General features: G+C 34.0%; 3 protein-coding genes across 3 annotated transcripts; 1 reads left to right on the forward strand and 2 right to left on the reverse strand.

Moving 5' to 3' along the window:
* Positions 1-1,981: 1,981 nt before the first annotated feature.
* Positions 1,982-8,261, reverse strand: LOTGIDRAFT_105466 (hypothetical protein; the record flags this gene model as incomplete). The annotated part of the gene is made up of 11 exons (XM_009059886.1): positions 1,982-2,055; positions 2,266-2,456; positions 2,650-2,821; positions 2,969-3,113; positions 3,453-3,603; positions 3,899-4,010; positions 4,128-4,287; positions 5,154-5,341; positions 7,002-7,214; positions 7,765-7,941; positions 8,072-8,261. 11 exons carry the CDS (start codon positions 8,259-8,261, stop codon positions 1,982-1,984), a joined length of 1,773 nt encoding a protein of 590 aa, XP_009058134.1.
* Positions 8,262-14,379: 6,118 nt separating this feature from the next.
* On the forward strand, positions 14,380-18,731 carry LOTGIDRAFT_153888 (hypothetical protein; the record flags this gene model as incomplete). The annotated part of the gene is made up of 9 exons (XM_009059887.1): positions 14,380-14,437; positions 15,345-15,491; positions 15,749-15,781; positions 15,956-16,036; positions 16,861-17,038; positions 17,280-17,379; positions 17,672-17,909; positions 18,281-18,414; positions 18,564-18,731. The coding sequence occupies 9 exons, from the start codon at positions 14,380-14,382 to the stop codon at positions 18,729-18,731; spliced, it is 1,137 nt and encodes a 378-aa protein (XP_009058135.1).
* Positions 18,732-20,005: 1,274 nt separating this feature from the next.
* Positions 20,006-21,000, reverse strand: LOTGIDRAFT_105793 (hypothetical protein; the record flags this gene model as incomplete). Its single annotated transcript, XM_009059888.1, has 3 exons — positions 20,006-20,086; positions 20,547-20,664; positions 20,864-21,000. Coding segments are annotated over 3 exons (336 nt in total), but the record flags the coding sequence as incomplete, so codon positions are not given.
* Between the last annotated feature and the right edge of the window lie 2,627 nt (positions 21,001-23,627).

The following is a 23,627-nucleotide window of genomic DNA, read 5'->3' on the forward strand; positions in this document are numbered from 1 at the left end:
AACACAGTGGTTACATTTTTATATTTTTCACCACATCCATGTTGAATTGTATATAATTTGTAGTTTAGTGGGACCTATTGAAAATTAGACTTCTGTCTAAATGGGTTGGCAAGATAAAGTTATTATTATTATAACGTTTCCGATTGACATTGCATCATAGTCGAAAGAAAACGTTAAAACTATAGTTTCTATGAACAATAGTTTAATTAATAGCGACAAACAGTAAGAGATCACATAATGATTTATCCCTATTAAGACATAATGAGTTTGTTAAATACTTAATACTACTAATTCGCCAATTAAAAACACTAAATAGTTTTCTTTTTTATCTACATTATGGTCTCAAAGAAGAGTTAAATCTGGATTTAAAAATCAGAAATATAATTGACATTTATGACTCATTTGACAAACTATTTAATGTCTTTTAAATAGACGTTTCAATGACATTCGTAATTCTGGAAGTCTCCAAGAATAAACTAAAGGATTTATAATACCATTAATAATGGTTAATGAAAAAACTCTGTTCAAAAAACGATACGAGCGTAACACAGTTCTATCTTCTGGATGAAGGTACATATAAATACAGAATATACCTAGAGGTAAATAACTAATTAGAAATGGCAAAACCACCGATATCGTCGTTAGTGTGGCCTTTAAATTCATCTTACTTTTCACGTGTGAATCCGTGTGGATAGCTGACAGCGGTACTATTGCTTTGATTTGTGAGCGAGCTGCACAATATAATGCCAGATTACCAATAAATGCCAATAGTAATACTGTATTAGTTGGTAAACCATGTATTAGGAAAGTATCTCCAGAAGCCAAATCCATGTAGCTACATACCTGAAAATCATTGTTCTGATAGAAAAAGCTCAAATTCGAGACCCACACTGCATTTACACTTATAAAAATCAGGTAAACCACTATTTTTGTGTTAGTAATAATTATCTCGTACCGCAGTGGCATAAAAGCAGAAAAAAGTCGTTCTAGTGTCATTGTTAAAACTGTCATTATAGATAAAGCACTGAAGATGGTCATTAAGAAATAACGAATTGTACACTCCTGTTTGTTAAAATATATAAAGTACAGAGCAAACGAGTGGTAAATAAAGGCTATCCCCGATAATGCATCCATTACTGGTAGAACTATTAAACATATTTTTAAGTTTGGTTTGATGTTTTCTGTCCTAAGCAAAGCAACTGTTGTTACAATATTATTTAAAGCAGATACAAGCCCTAGAGAACCTTGAATGCCTGCTACTGCCGTATGGGTATGTTCAATCGACGAGCTATCGGAGTTTCCAATACTCATCGTCGGTAGATGGTAAAAGAAACTATCACCAGACAAACACTGCTAGGCATTTAGTCCCAGCCTTATACGAGCTAATATTTATTCAGAGCTGATTGCTACACGTCAATTATCAAACATAAAAACATCCCCTCGCACTACACTTATCACTAACATACATGGTAAGGCCCTCATTAGTCTTCAAGTCTTGTCATCATTATCAATTAAGCATATGAAGTTCATCCTCTCAAACTTATTTAGTCCCAATGACTTTTCCTGTCTTTCAAGACTTCTAAGTATTGCTGATGAGGTTAAGTAAAATCCATTAGAAGGAAAAATAAAATGTTGAACAATAACAGTTAATCAAACCAACCAAATTCTAAAAGGTCATACATTTTTTGTTGTAAATAACCCCATAAAATTTCTCATTTTGGTTGTTTCATTAAGGTCATCTTAAGATGATCTTCTTTCATTAGTTCTATAGTACAGCAAGAACTCTCTATTGTTTAACACAAGTAATATAGTGGCATGGAAGAAGTTATGGAATGTTGAATGGATGTGGACATGAATTCTATTGTGGAATTAGTCCTGTGCAAATCGTCTTCATCTTTCAATAATCTGTAGAAATATTTCATATTTCATTCAATAGCTTCGTCTGGACAGGTAAAAAATCAATCAGTGATATTTTACATCTTTAATGAACTGAACAGGGACATTTTGGTGTATCTGCTCTTGGTAAGGATTTAGTATGAGTTAGGTGAATAAGACCTGAAACAAAAATGCAGAGTTTAAGAGGGGTTTATTGGTTAATGTGGTAGTAATTTTTTGTTATAATAATAGTTTTAACATGATTGCTGTGAAGTTGGGTAAGGTAGTAAAACAAAATGAATACGAATATTGGACCAACTGAAATGTGTTGAAGAGTTGTTGTAAATGGAAATGAACGCCTACTATGTCTACCTAAAATAAAGAATTTACCTGCTAGTGCTGAGTGGAAGCCAGAGTTATAGTCACAGGCAACTTCATTATGAACATAATCTTCACGTTTATCAGTATAAGCGCCTTTAGCATCTGGACCACCAACCAACGCACCCACCAAAATGTGTGGACTGGGACCAGAGGAATGTAGATTAGCTTCTGAACACGGCGCAGGAATCATTGGACAGGATCTACAAAGAAATGACAAATTTCAATTACGATAGAGCGGACACACCATATTCGTGTGCCCTTTTTTAGGTTGCTACTTTACATATAAACCTTGATACGGAAATATTAGTTTTGTCGCTTGTACAAACAACAACAACTGTTGTTCAATTAGAATTTCCCGGTTAATTAATACAGAAAATGATAAATAATATTTACGCTGATCTATGGTGAGGGTTTCTCGGGAATTTCTTTCCAAATCCAATAACGTAGCTGAAGCACTGTTTATTTTGACCAAGAATGTAGTTTATTTGACTCTGAGCCCATTTTCTGTATTTTGTAGCCTCTAAACCAGCGTCAGCAGCCATCAGAGCCAAGAAAGCAGTGTTTGCTGAAAAATAATTTTTAATGAAATAATAGCAGATTCAAAAGTTTTGAAGTTATTAGTTCATTTTTTTTTCTAAAACTGGAACATAAGTTTTCAGTAGTTACCCTCTTTATTATCAAGTTATATTATCTGTATTCAATATATTCATACCAGCGTATCTGGTGGATCCCCACTGATCTCTCCAAGCTAAACCACATGGTGTATAGGTTATACCACCACCCGGTAACCAACTCTTCATGAAACCAATCACAGCTTTACCAGCCATATCGTCTTGTGTTTCTTGATACAACATTAACTGTAATTACATCTACATTGGTCAATTACCAATTACTTAAAATATCAGTATATTTTTAAACACTTGGTAATAAACAAAAGAAACGTAATCAACATTAAGTAATTTTATTTGGCAGTGACAATGTTAATATTGATCACACGAAGAAATCGAACAGGAAATAATCAACGTCGAGCTTAAACTAATGGATAATAATTAAAAAAGTCAGTTTTAAGGAGTTGGTACCTAACTAATGAGAATATTTACTCCCATGGATTATGACCAGTCCTGTCGGTTCAGCTTTTAGATCTCGATTATCCAACATTTCTCTAGCTAAGGGACAGTTTTTTTGAGGACACTAACCTGACAGGCAACCTTCTTATCATCCCAGGAAAGAGCCCAAGCCCAAGCAGTTTCAACAAAACCTTTAGCATCGTTAAGGTATTTTTGGTCTTTAGTAGCTCTATATAACCAAATGGCAGCTTCACAGAGTTCATCAGTATAACCACTTGAACTATGAAAAAATACATGAACCTTATTTCAGAGTCGATGGTCTCAATATAAACATAGATATATAAAAATTACTCATCCCCTGCATTATCCGATTTGGTTTGTTTTCTTTTTATCTTATTATCTAATTTCTGAAACATGGGATAACAAGCCTTTACAGGTAATGACGTCATTTTCGGTGATCAATACCCCACAACAACAATCTTAATCCAATATCCCTGCGCTGAGTTAAGTGCATATTTGAATCGATGAATAATGGTAAGGAAGGATATTTACAAAAAATGACTCAAGGTACTTACGAATAGAATTGACCAGCTCCTTGCACACTTTGAGAATATTTTCCTGTATATGTCTTGGCGAAAACATACAAAGATTTGGCAGCAGTGAGAAGTTTAGTAGAATATGCATGATCTAAAGAATTACAAAATACAGATCTATTTAAACTTTATGGGGTTGGCCCTGAGAATTGCATTTGGGAACTTTGCTGGGAATAATTAAAAACTTGTGTATTTACATCTATCGAATTACCTCGTTTCTTAAAAGCAATTGATCCTGCAGCCATGGCGGCGGCTGTTTCCCCTGCTACGTCACTTCCTGGTTTACTTGCTGTATTTTTAAGAGATGGTCTGGCCATTTTCATATCCTCTGCTCGACCCCAGAAATGGTGGTCATCGTCTCCATTGCCAACCTGTAATGGAAAAAGTCATCCGGTAAAATATCCAGTTCAGACCTACCATGTGGATGTTTTAACACACAACATATGGCATGCCGAAATGGACAAATGATACATTTGAATGATGAGTTTTATTGTTTATTGTTAGGATGTTGGTTAAAATGAATAGGTTTATATGTATGGTGGATAGTTTGGTTGTCTGTAATGGAAATCTTAACATCACTTGATCTGCACGTTTTACCCATGGACATGTTTTTATCGCTCCAAACATGATTTGGGTGGAATATCTATTAGATATGCTCACGATCTCAATAGTATAAACTTTAAACTATCTCGCTAACATCAGCGCAAATTATAGTTAACTGTGTAAGGTTTTAATTTTGATAAATTGTGATGATTGACAAGTTTTCAAATTTGGTTCCATATTCGACAGAGAAGCCGATTCTTTTTGTTTTAAGTAATTATATGACAACCTTATTATCAGGGAAAAAAAGTTAATATCAGCACATCAAATATATTTCCTGTTATTTGTGTTTAAAGTGAAGATAGTATCTCACACTCTTCACTTTAGTAGGCAATGGGAGTGTATTTTGTTTTAATTAACAAGCGTCATCGGTTAGCGTGCCCTCATCCCATATACTAGCTAAATATCAGGTTAAAAAAAATAAACAGTTAAGAAATCAAATATATTTCCTGTTATTTGTGATTCAAGTGATGATAGTATCTCACACTATTCACTTTAGCATGCAAGTGTTGTTTAATTAACGAGCGTCATTGGTTAAGGTGTTCTCATATTAGACTATAGTGAATTTTGATTAATGGTTAGACCTCATGTATTAGTTTTCATTCCCTATTTAATGATGCTATTTATTGTACCATACCTGCATATAAAACTCGTTCTTGCTTGGAATCCAGCATTTCAGGAAGTAGTCTAAAGGCCATTTGATCATATCAAAGAATTTATCAGTCAGTGAGGTTGATGAATACGCATCCGGCCATTGTATATAACTCCACAATAACAAATGAGCTGTAGCGGCCATTGGTAAGCCGAATTTCACGTGATCACCAGCTAAAATAAACCACAACTGATGTCAGTGAATTGAACTTATCATTATAGGCATAAGATAGTTAAGTGTAAAAGGCACTGACTTATCCCTTACATAGTTAAAATTTAGTTAAAAACAACTTACGGTATTTCATCTATTCAAAATTAGTAATACTAATAATAATAGTATTATAATCAACCTTACCATCATACCATCCACCAGTAAGATCTACACCTCCATCACTACCATCTTTTATAGCTGAGCCACATCCCTAGTAATACTGATCTCTTATATAATAATATTATAATCAGACTTACTTACCATCATACCATCCACCAGTAAGATCTACACCTCCATCACTACCATCTTTTATAGCTGAGCCACATCCCTAGTAATACTGATCTCTTATATAATAATATTATAATCAGACTTACCATCATACCATCCACCAGTAAGATATACACCTACATCACTACCATCTTTTATAGCTGAGCCACATCCCTAGTAATACTGATCTCTTATAAATAGTATTATAATCAGACTTACCATCATACCATCCACCAGTAAGATCTACACCTCCATCACTACCATCTTTTATAGCTGAGCCACATCCCTAGTAATACTGATCTCTTATAAATAGTATTATAATCAGACTTACCATCATACCATCCACCAGTAAGATCTACACCTCCATCACTACCATCTTTTATAGCTGAGCCACATCCCTAGTAATACTGATCTCTTATATAATAATATTATAATCAGACTTACCATCATACCATCCACCAGTAAGATCTACACCTCCATCACTACCATCTTTTATAGCTGAGCCACATCCCTAGTAATACTGATCTCTTATAAATAGTATTATAATCAGACTTACCATCATACCATCCACCAGTAAGATCTACACCTCCATCACTACCATCTTTTATAGCTGAGCCACATCCCTAGTAATACTGATCTCTTATATAATAATATTATAATCAGACTTACCATCATACCATCCACCAGTAAGATATACACCTACATCACTACCATCTTTTATAGCTGAGCCACATCCCTAGTAATACTGATCTCTTATAAATAGTATTATAATCAGACTTACCATCATACCACCCACCAGTAAGATCTACACCAACATCACTACCATCTTTTATACCTCAGCCACATCCCTAGTAATACTGATCTCTTATAAATAGTATTATAATCAGACTTACTTACCATCATACCATCCACCAGTAAGATCTACACCAACATCACTACCATCTTTTATAGCTGAGCCACATCCCTAGTAATACTGATCTCTTATAAAATAATATTATAATCAGACTTACCATCATACCATCCACCAGTAAGATATACACCTACATCACTACCATCTTTTATAGCTGAGCCACATCCCTAGTAATACTGATCTCTTATAAATAGTATTATAATCAGACTTACCATCATGCCATCCACCAGTAAGATCTACACCTACATCACTACCATCTTTTATAGCCGAGCCACATCCTTAGTAATACTGATCTCTTATATAATAGTATTATAATCAGACTTACTTACCATCATACCATCTACCAGTAAGATCTACACCAACATCACTACCATCTTTTATAGCCGAGCCACATCCTTAGTAATACTGATCTCTTATATAATAGTATTATAATCAGACTTACTTACCATCATACCATCCACCAGTAAGATCTACACCTACATCACTACCATCTTTTAAAGCCGAATCACCTCGCCATTTTATAGGGTTGTTAGCTGGTAATTTACCAGACCTTTGAGCGTTGTAGAATAAAATTGAGTTGGCAAGTGGTTTGGAATAATCGTACAATCCTCGGTCACCACCTGGCGAAAAGAATTCCATTGTAAAATACAAAGCGGTAGCTTTAAGAACTCAAGCCCCCCCCCCCCTCCCCCCCTCTCTCTCATTCTCTCTCTCTGTGCAGTATTTAACTTTTAGTAACACTTAAAGGGATATTACTTTTTACGGTTCAAACTTCACATAGAAATTGTTTTCCTTTCAGTTTTCCCGGATAATGTGACTAGCATTTGTGCCGTTTCTTGATTACGGAAGAATTACAAACCTGGCATAGGAATGACTTGGGTTGTTCCCGGATGTGCTGTTACTGGTTCTGAAATTTTGAAGATTGCATAGATGGTAAATTTTTTTTTCGCAAAAAGTTTTGTATTTAGAAGCATTAAATTCTACAACCTCTCAAATCGCCTCAGTGTGTAATCGTTTTGCGATTTTTTTTTACTGAAGTAAGGCATACAGGTACATTTATGAAAGCTATATCGTCTGGTTCTTGTTGGTGCTGGAGCCCATACTTCTTAACATCACCACGAACACGATTCGGTCCGAACCATAAATTATAGCGTACTAGATTCAGTTATAACGAACTTCGAACAGAAATGACAGTTGATTATGACTTACTATGTGAGAAGCTAGAACCACTACCATCCATTCCTTCGATAGATACTGTAGCTGTAGGATTAATATCAGAATCTGTGTGACCAACAAAATCTACACATAGTTTATCACCTACATGTTCTTCTTTATTGAATGGTTTATTTGTTAATACGAATTCTTTACCACCTTGTTTTTTCTCTGCTACATCGGCTACCCACACCTAGAACAATTATCAAGTTATGAATGTTATGCACCTGGTGAAGATTGGTGTCCCGGTCGAGGTCTAGCTAAAATACGGACGAGTTTCAATTATAAAGCACAGATCTAAGACCTATACATGTACTTACGTCTAATTTGTTAATAACGTGGTCAAATATTAAGTGAGCTTTCCACCCATGTAGATCTTGAGTAATCGGAATACAGAAGCTTCCAGTAACGCCACCACTCCAGTGAGTTTTCATTGACACCTTCAAGGATGCTGCCTGACCCAAAATGATCCCGAACAGAAAAAGAATTAACATTGTTCTGAATTCTGAAAAACCAGAAAGAATATTTACAAGTGTTTACGCCAAGATTTATATGAATAGAAGAGATACCCAAAGGTTACAAAATCTTTTTTTGTGTATATGGCCGATGAACGAAATGGTTTTCTGGAATACCAGAGACTCAACAAAGTAATTCAGTAAGAAGTCAGGATTAATTAGGAAAATATGAATTACTGTCATGGTTGAAAATGAATAAGGATTTTGAAGGTTAGAAAAATATTCTGAAATCCATCGGAGTTTAAATAAATGAAGACAATCATTTTCTAATTCCATTACGTACCTTTTTCAAACGATCCTGTTTTTGTACTAAAGATAGAATTGTAAATGTCTATATAACATGTGTTAATCAGTAGTGACCCTGAACTAGTTCAATCTTATCGTCAATCATTCTCTTATAGTTTCATGAACATTCCCCTCTTATCAACCAATTTTTATATTCTCAATATATCAAGGTTATTCTCAATACATTTATACGTGGTGTGCTTGGCTTGATTCCCGTATATAGAGATGTCCCAACCTTAGAAATAAGCTTTGTTCAAACTGTAACCGAATGCTTTTACACTTGACATTCCTATTGAACTACAAGTATACGACAGTCGAGAATCTAATTGCACATGCAACATATACAAGGATATCAAAAGCAACACAAACTCTATTGAGGTAAAACAAGTTGACAAGTGTATGCGGTTCTTGGTCTTAAAGTATCATTGGAAGGGTAAACCGATATCGGAAACCTTCACAAAATTTACTAAATTAACATAAAAGAAAGCCCTTAAATATGTGTATGTAAGAGCTGGGCGAATTTTGTTTAATATAAGTTCATGACGTTCTATGTTATGTTCAGTAAAGAATAATGAAATAATGGATTTATATAGATATAGATATGTAATTAATATAGTGTCATGATCTGTAAGGAAGTACAATAAGTTTCTATGAAATAAATTCATATAAAATTGGTGACATCGTAAATCAAACCAATATACCTCATCCAATGATAAAAATCTTTTAGAGAGATTAAATCCAGACGAAAAAACTTTACTGGCATTAACAGATATAGAATGTTTCCATATTCAACAAATAGTCGATAGTCCCCAGATTATCTCTTCCATCATTGGAGAGGTTACAGGAAGTAATTTGGCATTGGGAGCAGTCTGGTGGAATCGGTCGATCAGTGAACGAGACAACAAACAGCTAAATAATTAAATACCATGTACATTGTTATTGTGAACAGCAAAAATAGTAGATGCTGAACACGACATAGTTAATGTTTTCACTAGAACGATAATGTATTAATTTGAAAACCCAATAATTGGAACAACCGAAAAATCATAGATTACACCCATTATTTTCACACTAGGTAATTTAGCTAACCACGGTCTGAATACTAATCGCCTTGGAAGTAGTATAGATACAGAAGAATCTAGAAATTAGATGCTCAATGAACATAGAAACACCATTCCACTTTAATGCCACATTTCAATATCTTCTCGATAGTTTCGAGTGAAATGAACTATGTGATGCAGTTATTTGACAGTAGTAATCGTCACTAGTCGTATATATACAGCAGAAAAAAACCTCGACCTAGTGTAGCGTTACGTCATTTCAGAACTTTGGAGGTTTATTTAGTGAAAATATCTAACCCATATTTATCAGAATATTTTTGCCTTATTTGTTTAAGTTGTCATTAATTACACGACTACGACAAATTGAAACAATGCGCAAGCAAACAGATTGTGACAAGATAATGTCGTATTAATTACTAGGTGAGAAAAACTTCTATCCGCATATTTTATCAATGAAAAAGGCCAAATCATAATGATAATCTCTTTATTTGGAACGAGTTCATCCTAGTGAACCATAATATGTTTTTCTTAGTTAATTTTGGTCTTAAAATGTGAATGAAATGAAACATGTATAAACATACTCTATAAGTTATTTAACTTTTGTTTTCGAAGTGGTCAGATTCCTCAAATTTGGAGAAAAGGTGTTATATCCCCTATTCCTAAAAATGGGGGCAGAAGTGACATGGACCCTTTATCTTATCCTGAATCAACGTCTAACGCGTTGGATGGAAGGTGAAAATGTTTTGGCCGAAGAGCAAAATGGTTTTCAAAAAGGAAGAAATTGTTTAGATAATATCTATATGTTAACTAATTATTAAAATCGGAAAATTGCAAAACAGGGCACATACAGCTGCTTTATTGACATGATAAAAATATAAACTTCAATCTATTGGTATTCATGGAAGTTTCATTGATAGCATTTCAGCTTTATATCGTGATACATCTTGTTCGATCAAAATCAATAATCACAAAACGCCAAGGTTCCCCGTTTCCTTGGGAGTGAAACAGGGTTGCACCTTGTCTCCTACCCTTTTTGCGATATACGTGAACGACCTTGTCACTAAAATCAACGATCTTAACTGCGGCAAAATTGATGGTAACATGATATCGGTGCTGTTGTACGCTGACGATATCGTATTAGTATCCCCTACGGCTGATGGTTTACAGAAACAATTAGATATCATCCATGGCTGCTGTAAAACTTGGAGACTTTGTGTTAATCAAAATAAATCGAAAATCATTCATTTTAGAAACCAAACTACCCCTAAAAGTGAAATAGTTTTCCAATGTGGAGACTTAGATTTAGAGATAAGTAGCTCTTATGAATATCTTGGTGTATGGTTAAATGTGTTTTTAGATTTCTCCTTTTGTGCCAAACAACTAGCTTTGTCTGCCAATAGGGCTTTAAGTGCGGTTATTACAAAATTCAATAATGCTGGTCGTTTTAGCTATGCCGTATACTGTAAATGGTATGATTGTCTTGTTAAACCCGTTTTTACGTATGGGGCAGGAATATGGGGCATTAACAAACATCAGTGCATCAATACTTTATACCAGAAAGCCTGCAAGTTTTTCTTGGGTGTACCTAAGCGCACTTTAAATCTAGCAACAAGGGGTGATATGGGATGGCTTTGGAATAGAATACAGCATAGTCCGAATCCCCTATCCAAATCGGTGCATAACTGGTCACTGAGGAGGAGGTCCTCTTGGGATAGTAGAGTTTTGAAACTTGGTAATTATCTTAATGTAATTAATGATAACAATTGTGTCAATATTAACTCGTTATGGGAAATATTGTGGGTCAATGACCAATCTGACTGGAAAAGGCAACTTTGGGATGATAAAAATCTAGTCAATTGTAACAAGTTACGTACCTATAGACACTTTAAATATTCTATTTATACAGAACCTTATGTCACCAATTCTGTGCATAGATGTAACCGTAAGGTTATGGTGGTATTTCGCTGTGGTAGTCTCCCCTTAGCAATTGAAACCGGTAGATTCGGCAATCCATCCACCCCCTGAGACTTTGCACTATGTGTCAACTTGGAAAGGTTGAAGATGAACAGCATTTTCTTTTAACGTGTCCATTTTATGATGACCTTAGGTATGATCTTTTTGCTAGAGCCAACGTTTTAAACCCAGATTTTAATTACTTAACAGATGTAGAACAGCATAATTTTTTAATGTGTAACAAAAATATTATTTTTCAATCCTCAGCATTTCTCCGAAACGCCTTTAATAGACGAAAACGTTTTATCATTAACTGATTCATTTATGTCTTATTTTTTTTCTGCAGTCTCGGTCCCAATATTTTACCCTAGTTTAACTTGTACATGTTTCTTTTAAATAAGTTTTAACTTATTAATATTTATATGTTTATATATTTATATATCAGATATTTATGTTTTGTTGATATGATTTTTACTCATTGGAATTGAATTAGACCAGTGTCTCATAAGCCAACCTGGCTGGGCAGCATTACTTTTATCTTGTTATATTTGTATATTTATATGTTCTATGCTGTGTGACACTTTAATAAATAAATTATTTTTATTATTATTATTAATGAAATTAATTTTACCTCTAAAGCTAATTCTGCGTAGATTAATTAGAATTGATAGTCAAATGACGTTTTGTAACACTCTCATCACCGTTTAATTAACAGCCAAATACAGACAAATCTCGGATCATTTATCTAGCTTTGTTCCGCCTACTCACGCTTTCCCCAATTAACTGCTGTACCTTACCGTGTCTACCAGTAGTAGCTTTCTATATCTTGTTTGTGCCACCACGGTTGCTGAAGTGTTTGAAGTCATTATTTTAACAACATGTTCACCATACTAATTCTTGGACTTTTGGTTAGCATTTCGATGTCTTCAACATCTGGTAAGATATTGTCTATTGTTATAAATATTTCATATGTTTAATAAGGTGTTCATAGTGCTCAGACAAAAACACTTAAGTTTTGCTACTAGGTATACTATACTTTTATTATTTAGGCTATTAGGCTACTATTATATTTGTGTCAGAAATTATCATAGAATTTTGATAAAAAATGAAAATACATATCAATTGCAGCATTAAGTCGAATGACATATCGTGCGTTTCATATTTTCTGAATTAAAAAATATATCCTTTAATCTTAGAGAAAGGGCACATTTTAATTTTCTCTTATCGAGCAAGAACTGTGCTGAATTTTCCTATTTATTGCAGATATTTTACTTTTAGTTTTATTGATGCATGAGTAATTTGTACCGATTAAAATGTTGTTATTATTGTTGTACCTTTATTGTTATTACTGCAATATATCAATGAAGATTTCCTAGAAATGTTTTTAGAAGCCTTGGACTAAGGATTGATCAACAATTTGACAAAAATTTCGCCTAAATGTTCACAGTATTTCGTTATTGAAATTGATGTAATACTTTGTAGATAGGAAAAACAGTCCGAAAATGCATTGTATACAATCAAAAATACAATATGAAAAATAATCAAAATTGAAATGTTTTTCACTGATTTCCGAAAGACTTAGATTGTTTCTTATCTTTAGAAATTGTTTTTGGTCATATTTCATACAATTTGGTGACAATGCGAAGCCATATTAGTTGGCTAAAATAAAATCTTTTTATTATATAAAGGGCATGCAGTCATTTAGGAACACAGATTTTAGGTTAAAAATGTGTTTTACATTATGCTGAAACTGTGCCCAGATCACTGTGCCTAAAAAACGCTGTAACCTAAATCTTTTGTGCCTGTGAGAGTGTGCCTAAATTACTGTGTCAAGCTGACTTGTGCTTCAAATATTTGTGCCTAATTGACTGTGAATCGAATTCAGCCAGATATACTTAAAAATCATCTCGGGTCCTTTTCAGGAGAAAAACTATATTTGGATAGCTGTTATCAACAAGGTACCAGAAAAAAAACTTTATAGGACATGTTGTGAATGCTGAATTATAAAATTAGCATTTGCTTAATGTAAAACTTCTATCAAATGTGGCAATTTTTTCACTGATTTTGGTTTATATTTATTCTTAATTAATTCAATATTATCTGTTTACTTTGAGGCTGTCACTGACGATTGGTAGAAGGAGATAACACTGTCTTAATGATAAAGGGGTTACGAGAAGTCCAAACGAATAGGGAACCCTTATATGATCAGTTTTTCAAAAGATTAACTGCCAATCTCTCAATTAAGTTTTTATTTTTTTGTATTAACCACCTGATGACTGTACTAATAATGATTTGACCAATATAAACTATTTGAAATTATATTCCATTTTGAGTGTTACCACCAAAAGCTGATTTTAATTTATCAGAAAATCTTCTGATTTATATTTTGATAGTACAACTGTGACCATAGTTGTAAATCTGCTTCAAGTGTAGCGGTTTTCACTTCGAGCCATTGTACATTATAATACTCCCAGCAAGAATTACATTGTAGACGGCAAGTGTTTGTTTGGATGTGAATATTGCAAGTGAAAAATTTCTTAGAAAGGCGATAACATTAGCGATATTACTTAAATAACTGAAAAGTGTACAGAGAGATTGTAACTATTATTTCTAAAAACACACGAACCATGTTGCAGTATTCGTTTTATGATTCTTAACATAAAGGAAAAATAAATTGCTGGTCTAGCTATCCTAGGGACTCTTTTGGAAATGTAAACTACATGAAATCATAATTGAAATTGTTGTTAGTTGGTCACTGGTTGCCAACTATTACATTGATTGTGTATTTAACGTGTGTAATGGGTAAAGTTTCAATTGAGGAATGTGAAAAAACAAATTCCGTAAATTGCTCTGAAGGTTAAAAGATGATGTTGGGGTCGTAAAAACGCCTAAATTATCTTGTAATTGAGAAGAGAATTCTTGTTAATGATGATAAGACACGGCATTTATCACTGTATATAGAATATATATTATATAAATAGTTCATTTTAAACGTAATGATATCATTATAACAAGAGAAGTTATTGTTTTATTTGGCTATATATAGCCCAGCTTTTTGAAAATAAACCTCTTTATTTACTGGATGATGAAATACATTAACCACATCCAGTAACTAGATACAAATCAATGCTGCTAACAGCTGAAACTATTTCTGAGGTACGATTCATCCCAAGGAAACTTTGTGTATAAAGGTTATATAAAATTTGAAGACCACAATCTTTATCAAGTAACGACCCAAGCGTTATTCATCAAACAGAAAAGTTTGACAATTTCACAGAATGAAGTGAAACGCCTTGCTGTGTGTAATGATGACATTTTACCAATAGAGTGGCTTTAGCATACTCTTTTTCGATTTCCAACTGTCGTGGAATCTTTTACGTTCACAGCCTGTAGCACACTGGACCTCTGTTGATCCACCCAACCGACTACCATACTCCTATATCTAGATACCTAGTCTCATCGTTGATAACTAACAGTCTAAGTGTTTTTCTTTAGTCGTTGAAAGATCCTTATCGCTATCAAAACCCAATGACATTATACAGACCAATGTTTATCGTGTTAATACAAAACAGTACTTTTCATAATTTAAATCAAAGAAATAAATTTTATTTTTGCTTATGTCAAATTTGTTTTTTTTTGTAATTTCTCAGCTTCAAAACTAAATCCCTCTGACAACGTTTTAAAAATGGAACCAGCTAATATGCAGATCTAAGTGGCTCATATTCTCTGAACACCAATATAATATTATTATTATCTATTTAAGGAACTGATATCCACGCCAACCTGGTTCTATGTGATTATTTTGGTGGTGTTTGTGCTGAAGGATGTGAAATGTTTTATTGGCATAGATTCAACATCACGTTATGTCCAACAGAGGGGCATTTATGCTGCACTCCGGACCACATTTCAGGTAAAAGGTTAAAGTTTATCAAGAAATAAATATACCAAATAAAGGTTCACACTTCGTTAATGCTACGAAGTAACCAACCAGTCATTTTGAACGTCATACAATGATAACCTGCATCTTAGACCATTTTCAAGCTTATAAAAAGGCGAACCTAAAAGGAATACTATAGACTTGAGGGGGAAAAAAATGAAGAACTTCTTTTCACCAAATGTAAATTATAAATAAACTATCTTACACGCATCCTCGTATATTTTTTTCAGAATCCGTTGATGATACTCCTACGGTTCAAGAAGGTATGACAAAATGTTTTGAAAATTAGATCTTGAGTGAAAACACTGACAAAAATTACAATACAGTTATTAAATGTTTTCAATTTATATAAACAATATAAACATAACAAAATGCGTTCACCAATGGTACGAAATGACAAATTATTTCATTTCATGTTAATCTCTGATTTATTTTAGAAAATACATCTATTGATGAACCGGATTCTCCAATGGCTGATGAACCTGCATCCAGTATGCCTCATCCAGATCATTTACAAGGTAAAATTTTCTTGACTTATTGAATTGTGTAATGGACGCAGTGTATGTAAACCTGTTATATCCTCTTGAAAGTTTTAAGACCTCTGTATTCCTGAACGTTTACCATACAAGGTACAATGACCTACCATAGGGCTGGGCGATATACCGGTATCACGATAAATACCGGTATAGGAATTTATATTGTTCATAATATCGCCTGATTAAAAAATACCGAAATATCGCCATATCGTGATATATGGTATGTAATGATATACCGTAAAAAAATTGTCTTGTCGAGATAAGATCATCTACATAATTTTAACAAGTAACTTAATATTTGAAACAGATGTTTTTTCATGATATTCAAGACTGGTGTGTTTTTAGAGATATTTATTGTTTTATGTCACATTTAAAATTTCTAGATCATAATTTTATTTCAAAAACCGGTAAAAAACAAACTTAAAAAATATCGTGATATATTAATGCTTAATATCGTGATATCAACTTGAACCAATATTCATAACAGGAAATCAACGGAAACTAATGAGATTTTAGAATAAATTCTTACTCCTGAAGCAAATAAATTAACATCGAAATTACAGTAAAAGATTTAGTTCAGTAAAAAATTAATTACAATACTTCGAGATTTAGCCCTGCACTACACTGACCCTGAACTGTAATACAGAAAAACCCACTCTGAACAGGCGCATCTTCAAATTGAAGACGCAAATAACCAGTTAATATAACTGACAAAACTGATTAAAACACAATTGAAGTTTGTCATAGTTATAATGTATCTTATTATGCACCGAAATACATTCTATTCCATTATTTTAAATTTTTAGAACAATGCGGATTTACTTCTCCCATTCATCGACGAAAACGGGTAGTTGGAGGATCGATTGCAAATAGAAACGCCTGGCCATGGATAGTAGCTTTGCGATCAGTACTAGGAGCACATACCTGTTCTGGGGCTGTGATAGCTAGTAGATGGATATTGACAGCTGCTCATTGTTTTAGACAGTAAGGTTAATGTTTCATTAATCTCGTGCATATCTTTTGCGATATACACGACAGACATGCCGTTATTATAGAGTCTTAATTTTATCGTATAATATTCAGATGTGTTTCATAAGATTAAGCCAAATTTGAAATTAAAAATTAAAATATAAAAACTGAAAGGATTGCTGTAATCAGATACGGAAAAAACGATAGTTCAGATATTCATCGGTGCTATGCATATTTTTCTGGTGTTCTATTGTAGTTTTCCTCAAGCGGAATATTGGCGAGTACGAACTGGAGAGTATGATTTATTAGAATATGAAGATTCAGAAAGAGATATTACGGTTTCAGATATATTTATTGTAAGTAGACTTTCTGATGACTAGAACAGTCCATTCATGGTCTTTCACAATCACTATCATTAAGATAGTTATACTTGAAGCTCTTAAATCAGTCAATACGGTTTGCTAATACATCTAAATGGAAAACATTATAGCACATGTTACGTCTCATGAGATACGGAGTTTGTTCAGGAATATTAGTTTTACTTCTGTAGCCTCCAGAGATATCATTTTGAGTTTTAATATTGCGGTCTCCGTTATGTTTCTCTTGGTGTATATAAGACGTTTAATCACGTAATCATTTTCTTTCCAGTTTCCAGAATATACAGCCAACGATCCGACATTTAACCGCGAAAATCAAACACTATATAACCGATATGCTCATGATTTAGCTTTGATGAAATTAAACGAAGATTCGGGTGTAGTACCAATATGCTTGTCGGGAAGGACCCAAGCTGAGAGAGTTGGTGGAGAAGATGCATCAGGATTCAGTATGGCCTCTATAGAAGCTAAAGGGGACTGTTGGGTTGCAGGATGGGGAACAACACTTAGTACGTTTTATTTTTCAACATTCAAATACAGAACTCTTCGTAGCACGTTATCTATATAACTAACACTTATGAGCTTTTTGTCACTTGCAATTTTATGTCATGTTTTCCCCAAAGGTTTATCTTCAAAAAGATGACAGAATAATAACATTGTGACTTATCATGTAATGGCTTCCACTGGAATGGCAGACACTCGATGTTACTGAAGGGAAACAACCCCTTTTTGTATTATTGGGTATTTTTCTTGTGTTAGTCATATTGTATTGCTGGTCCTTATTTTGGATGGTTTCTTCCAGAATCCTAGTAGAGAAGGTGCGCCACTTGTTATTCTGCAATTTAATACAAGTTCTCATACTTTTCCTTTTGTTTCATAGATCATACTGATGACCAAGTATTACGACAAGTGCATGCCGATGTAGTTGATCATGAGGAATGCAGTCAGATGTGGAATACATCTTTACAAGAGGATATGATTTGTTTTGGCGATGGAGTACGGGGTCCTTGTGCGGTAAGTCCAATTGCACATAATTAAAACTACATTCTTTATCAAATACATTCTTGAAGTTCAATACGAATGTCTAAATTGACATTTATTAACTTTTTATTCTCCACACAGCCAATTCTCCCGTTCCCGAATTTCTAACTTTACTATTTCAGGGCGATTCTGGTGGACCATTAGCATGTAAAATGGATGGCAGATTCTATGTAACTGGTATCGTATCCTGGGGAGCAGAAAATTGTAATATGAATGGGCACCCCAGCGTGTTTGCAAGAGTGATATCACATATGGATTGGATTGAAACCACCGTTGCAGATAGAAGCTGATAACGGTCATTATAAGGGACACTTACCACCGTTAGATCGTAGAATAACACTTTGTAGACGTTGGTATGTGGTGAGAATCGTTTAAAAACTGAGTTTTTCGTTTCCTGTTTCTAAAGAGACAATTTGCGACGCCAACTTCTATTTGTTGTAAGAGAGTAAAATTGTTTTGTTTCATATAGACAATCGATAACGATTTTACAATGTATAAAGGATTTAAACATTTGTCGGGTCGCAGATTTTTTCTTTTTTATAGGCAATTAGGGCTGTATTCTGGGTAAGGGTAAGAAGACAAAATAGGCCATGTAAACCCTGTACCACAATGATACCAGGTGTTCCTGAAGAGCTATTGACAACCACTCTGACATAACTAATATAGTGGCCGCAAAAAGCATAAATATATTTCTTATCACGTTATCAGAAAAACTAAGCTTGTGTTCTGTTTTGGGGTTGTTATTGTTGATAATGACCACGATAGTCAAGATTTCTAACGGTGAGTTTAGTTAAGATATTTTCAGCTCAATACTTGAATCTCAGAAAGTAAATTAGCATAAAACACACAATTGAGTTAACATTCTTTATTACGATTTAGGAGGAATAACTTCCTTCCTGCACATTGAAAATTTACACGAAAAAACATATACAGAAACTTACAAGATTTATTATGGCATTATATCGATTAAATAGTATAACAAGCAGTATATGATTTGATAATACTGTTCTTAAGATTGTTTATTTCTTCTTCCCTTCTTCTTACCTTTCCCTCCTCGCTTTTTACCCCTTTTACCAAGAGCTGGTTCATCTGGATGAAAATGACCCATATGATGTTCGTGACCTGGATGATCGGGATGATTTTCATGTGCGTGACCGACGCGACCTTCGTGGTTGGGATCATGTTCTTCCGGGTGTACATGACCCTCGTGATTTTCATGACCTGGATGATCGGCGTGACTTTCATGTGCATGGCCGACGTGATCGGCATGACCTTCGTGGTTAGGATTATGTTCATCAGGATGGAAATGTCCCTCGTGATTATCGTGACCTGGGTGATCCGGGTGATTTTCGTGCTCGTGACCTTTATGATTTTCGTGGCCAGCATGATATCCGTGATGATTATCATGACTATATTTGTGGTGGGTATCATCATTTGATCTATGATCATGTCCATGATCTTTGTGATGAGAATGAGACATGTCCTGGTGTCGGTGTTCTTCAACAACCACTGTGTCCTCGTGGTCACCGTGGATTGTATCCCAATCTAGGCCTTTAGAACCAACAACGACGCAACAGGCTAATCTCTTTCCCGCTCCACCAGAGGCATCGACTTCTAAACCAAGATCATCAGCATTTTCGTGAATCTGAAAAGGCCAAAACTGAGATTTGTAACCAATGTACATCTATCATATAGCTAAATGTTCTAGTGCAGAATCCTGCTCAGAAAAAATGACGATTTTTTAAATTATGATGCAATATCGAAAGTCTCTGATTAGAAGTTGACAACGTCCATCAGTTATCATAGGTCTCCTCAATGGTAGCGACAGACCTTTTGGTCTCAACATTATGATATGGTTCCCGGTCTAACATAAGGATCACTTTTTGATGTCAAAATAAGCCCTTCATAAATGCAAAAATATTTCCAAAAACCAATAGTATAGACAATCTATAACTGAAGCGTTAGATTATCTGAGTCACTTTCAAGTTATTTTTGTAAACATGACCAGTCAGCTGGGACTGGTTCAGATACTTTCTCATATAATTTTGATCAATGAAATGACAGCTCATCAATATCGAGAAAAACAGTTTAACAAGGCTACTTACCACAATACTTCGACCAAGAATACTGTAACGGTCTTCAAGTGATGTGTAATCATCAATGAAAGTTCTATGAACTACACCCTTATCATCACATTCTATATTACCATAATCACCACCATGTCTAAAATGTAACGCAAAATAGATGATTATCAGAGAACAACAATCTGATACAATGCTTTTCTGGATGTGTCTTTTCGTGTATTTATGCAATTAAGTGTTGTTCTTTATACCTTTTAAAATAGACCATAAAGGGTAGAAGAGTCATTCCGTGCATAATAATAGACCACGATTTGGTTTGAGTTGATAATAAAGGCTCTAACCTAGTCTCCTTGTGAGGTCCACCATGCTCCTTGTTATCAGGGTTGAAATGGCCACCCAGGGAGTTACAGCTGTCACTCATATCACCGTACTCGTGTACATGCAGACCATGAAGATGAGATGCATGTTGCCCAGACATATCAAAACCTTCCAGATGAACTTTGATTTCTAAATGTTCACCATGCTAAAATGTTTATTTCAAGGTCATTATTTCAGTCGACAATACTCGAGTCAGGAAATTGAAGAAATTTCAAAGGATTTCTTCTTCATATAATTATACCATAGTAGAAAATGTCAAAAATATTGTTTTCTCTTATGCCATCGATGATTAACTGGTGTCTTATAGAATAGAGATTCCAGAAATAATCATGGGACTCACTGTAGAGTATGCCAGTGACAAATTTCATTAATGCCGATTAAAAACGTTTAAACTTGAGAATTATAGCATCTTTTACATTTCTACTGGTTGTGAAACTTCACTAATATTCGATTCGAGTGAAACCAGTGGTAAAACAATAGCCGAGTGATAGACCAGGCTCTGACAGATGACCTAAATATATATCACTTTAACACGAATCAACATCAAAACTAGGTATGTATGAGCTACCCTCTCAGCACAGAAATCGACCACTTGACATAAATATGACATAGATAAACATAATATATAATAGTAAATTATCATGAACAGGATGGTGATTTCAAAGCGGGAATTTCCTGTCATTAAATGTGAATGTAGTAATCTTCAGCCTTCTTTCCTAAACGTTCTCTAAGAAATCGTATCGAATGAAAAGGTATGCAAGTGCGTCTTGCATATACGAGTAGAGCAACAAATCACATAATTTTAACAATGTACCTAGACACTGGTTTAAAGACATGTCTTTAATTAATCTCAAAATGATCTGTGACGATATTATTTTGTTCAAAAATCAGGATCAATAAAAAAAAAGAAAAGAAGACAATTACCATCTGACGGAAGTAGAGATTTCCACTAATAGGTTGTTGTTCCTCTTCTGGTAGAGCAGTATTAGAAACAACTTGACAAATACCATAATGATATTCTACAAATTATATAGAGAAATTTCCATGATGGCCTATATACCATGATTGGTATAATAATATGGCGAATGCCACCATATACAAAAGGTCTCAAATAAAAAGTGCGATTGCTTTTAGGTCTATCGTTTTCTCTTAAATCTTTTTAACCATAGTCATTTGAGAAAATCGTTTTTTAAGAAAACGCAACCCACTTTAGATAATATTAAGGAGGCGAACATTTTATAAATATATTTCATATTTACCATTTTCATGATCATCTTTATTATGACCATGACGGTTTTCGTGTCCCATGTGCATATGTAAATGCACGTGCGTTCCGTCAGCTTGGTTATCCATATCCGGTTCAGCATCGCCCATTCCATGAAGATGAATCTGTACTCCTGCTCCCATTCTATTAACTTTTTCCCATAAAGCAGTTAAATTGGCTTCCAATTTTTCTGAAGAGTGTATTATATCTGACAAAACTATACCTACAAAATTTATTTTTGGAACCGCGCTAACATAAATTGCGAGAGACGATGATCTAGTAATGATACAGAGAAATACTCATTGAGAAATGCTTAAAATAGGTTAAATCAGATGTTAAGTGGTAAGGTGGATCTGAAGGCAAAAAACGGGGGATGCCGGTTTATTGAGGGTTTCTTTTACAGATCTCATAGTGATTCTTTTTAAATGAGTCAGTTTAGAGGAGGTATCGGTTTTCAGAGGATGTGGTTGGAGGGGTTTTCATTTAATTATTTTGTAAAATAAGCCACTAGCATGTCTCTGAAATAAAACAAACTGAAGAACGGCAATGTAATGGCTGTTTTCAAAAGAGATTTGCAATGGTTGCTTATTGCTCTCTAACTAAAAATACTTAAAATAAATACTTACCAGAAAATCCACCTCTTTTCATTTTCTTCTTAGGGCCAGCTTCCAAAACACCTGCCAAAGCCAAGCTAACAAAAATGAAAATCCACGGCTTCATGACGATTCTTCCTTTACTAGTGTCCGGAGGACAAAATGGTTGAGACCTATGATGACTTGTATCTTATAGTCCGCAATTTTAATGACGTATTGTTTTAGTAATGGTTATCATCACAAGCCCAATTATACACATTATCAGTTCAAAGTTACGGTCATTATCTTAAAACCCTGGCCTACGATAATGATGTTTAGTTTGAAATTAGCTATATCAACACTGCCCTAATTTTAGTTCTAGTGCAAATTATTCTCACACAAACATACTCATTGTATCTTAATTCTTCTCTAAAAACTTGATTATTACTAGATAAGATTACGATACCCAGATTATACAACATATCCATGTAACCATATCACGTTTCGGGAGAATGGAATTTTACCCAACAGCTGGAACGGAATAAATGACATTTTATGTAGAGTACGAAAATTTCACTAAAATTTAAAGTATGAAAGAAATTATGAATTATAAAAAAACGTTGTAAATTATACCTGAAAATATCATATATAGTATGCTATTCATATCCATGTATATGCTATTCATATCCATGTATATACTGAATTCGTTTTAAAAGGGTTAATTCAAAACGGAGGGTATTAATTGTTAATTAAGCAGTTTGACCTAGTTTGGTTTTATAATGGCTCAATGTTATTAGTTGAAGCATTTAATACAGTGCTTCTCAACATAATGTAGTATGATTTTATATCCATTCATGATTACTCTTTGAATATATTTTTCACCTTCAAAAA

The sequence above is a fragment of the Lottia gigantea genome (genome assembly GCF_000327385.1).
Source record: "Lottia gigantea unplaced genomic scaffold LOTGIsca_4, whole genome shotgun sequence".
NCBI classification, from domain to species: Eukaryota; Metazoa; Mollusca; class Gastropoda; family Lottiidae; genus Lottia; species Lottia gigantea.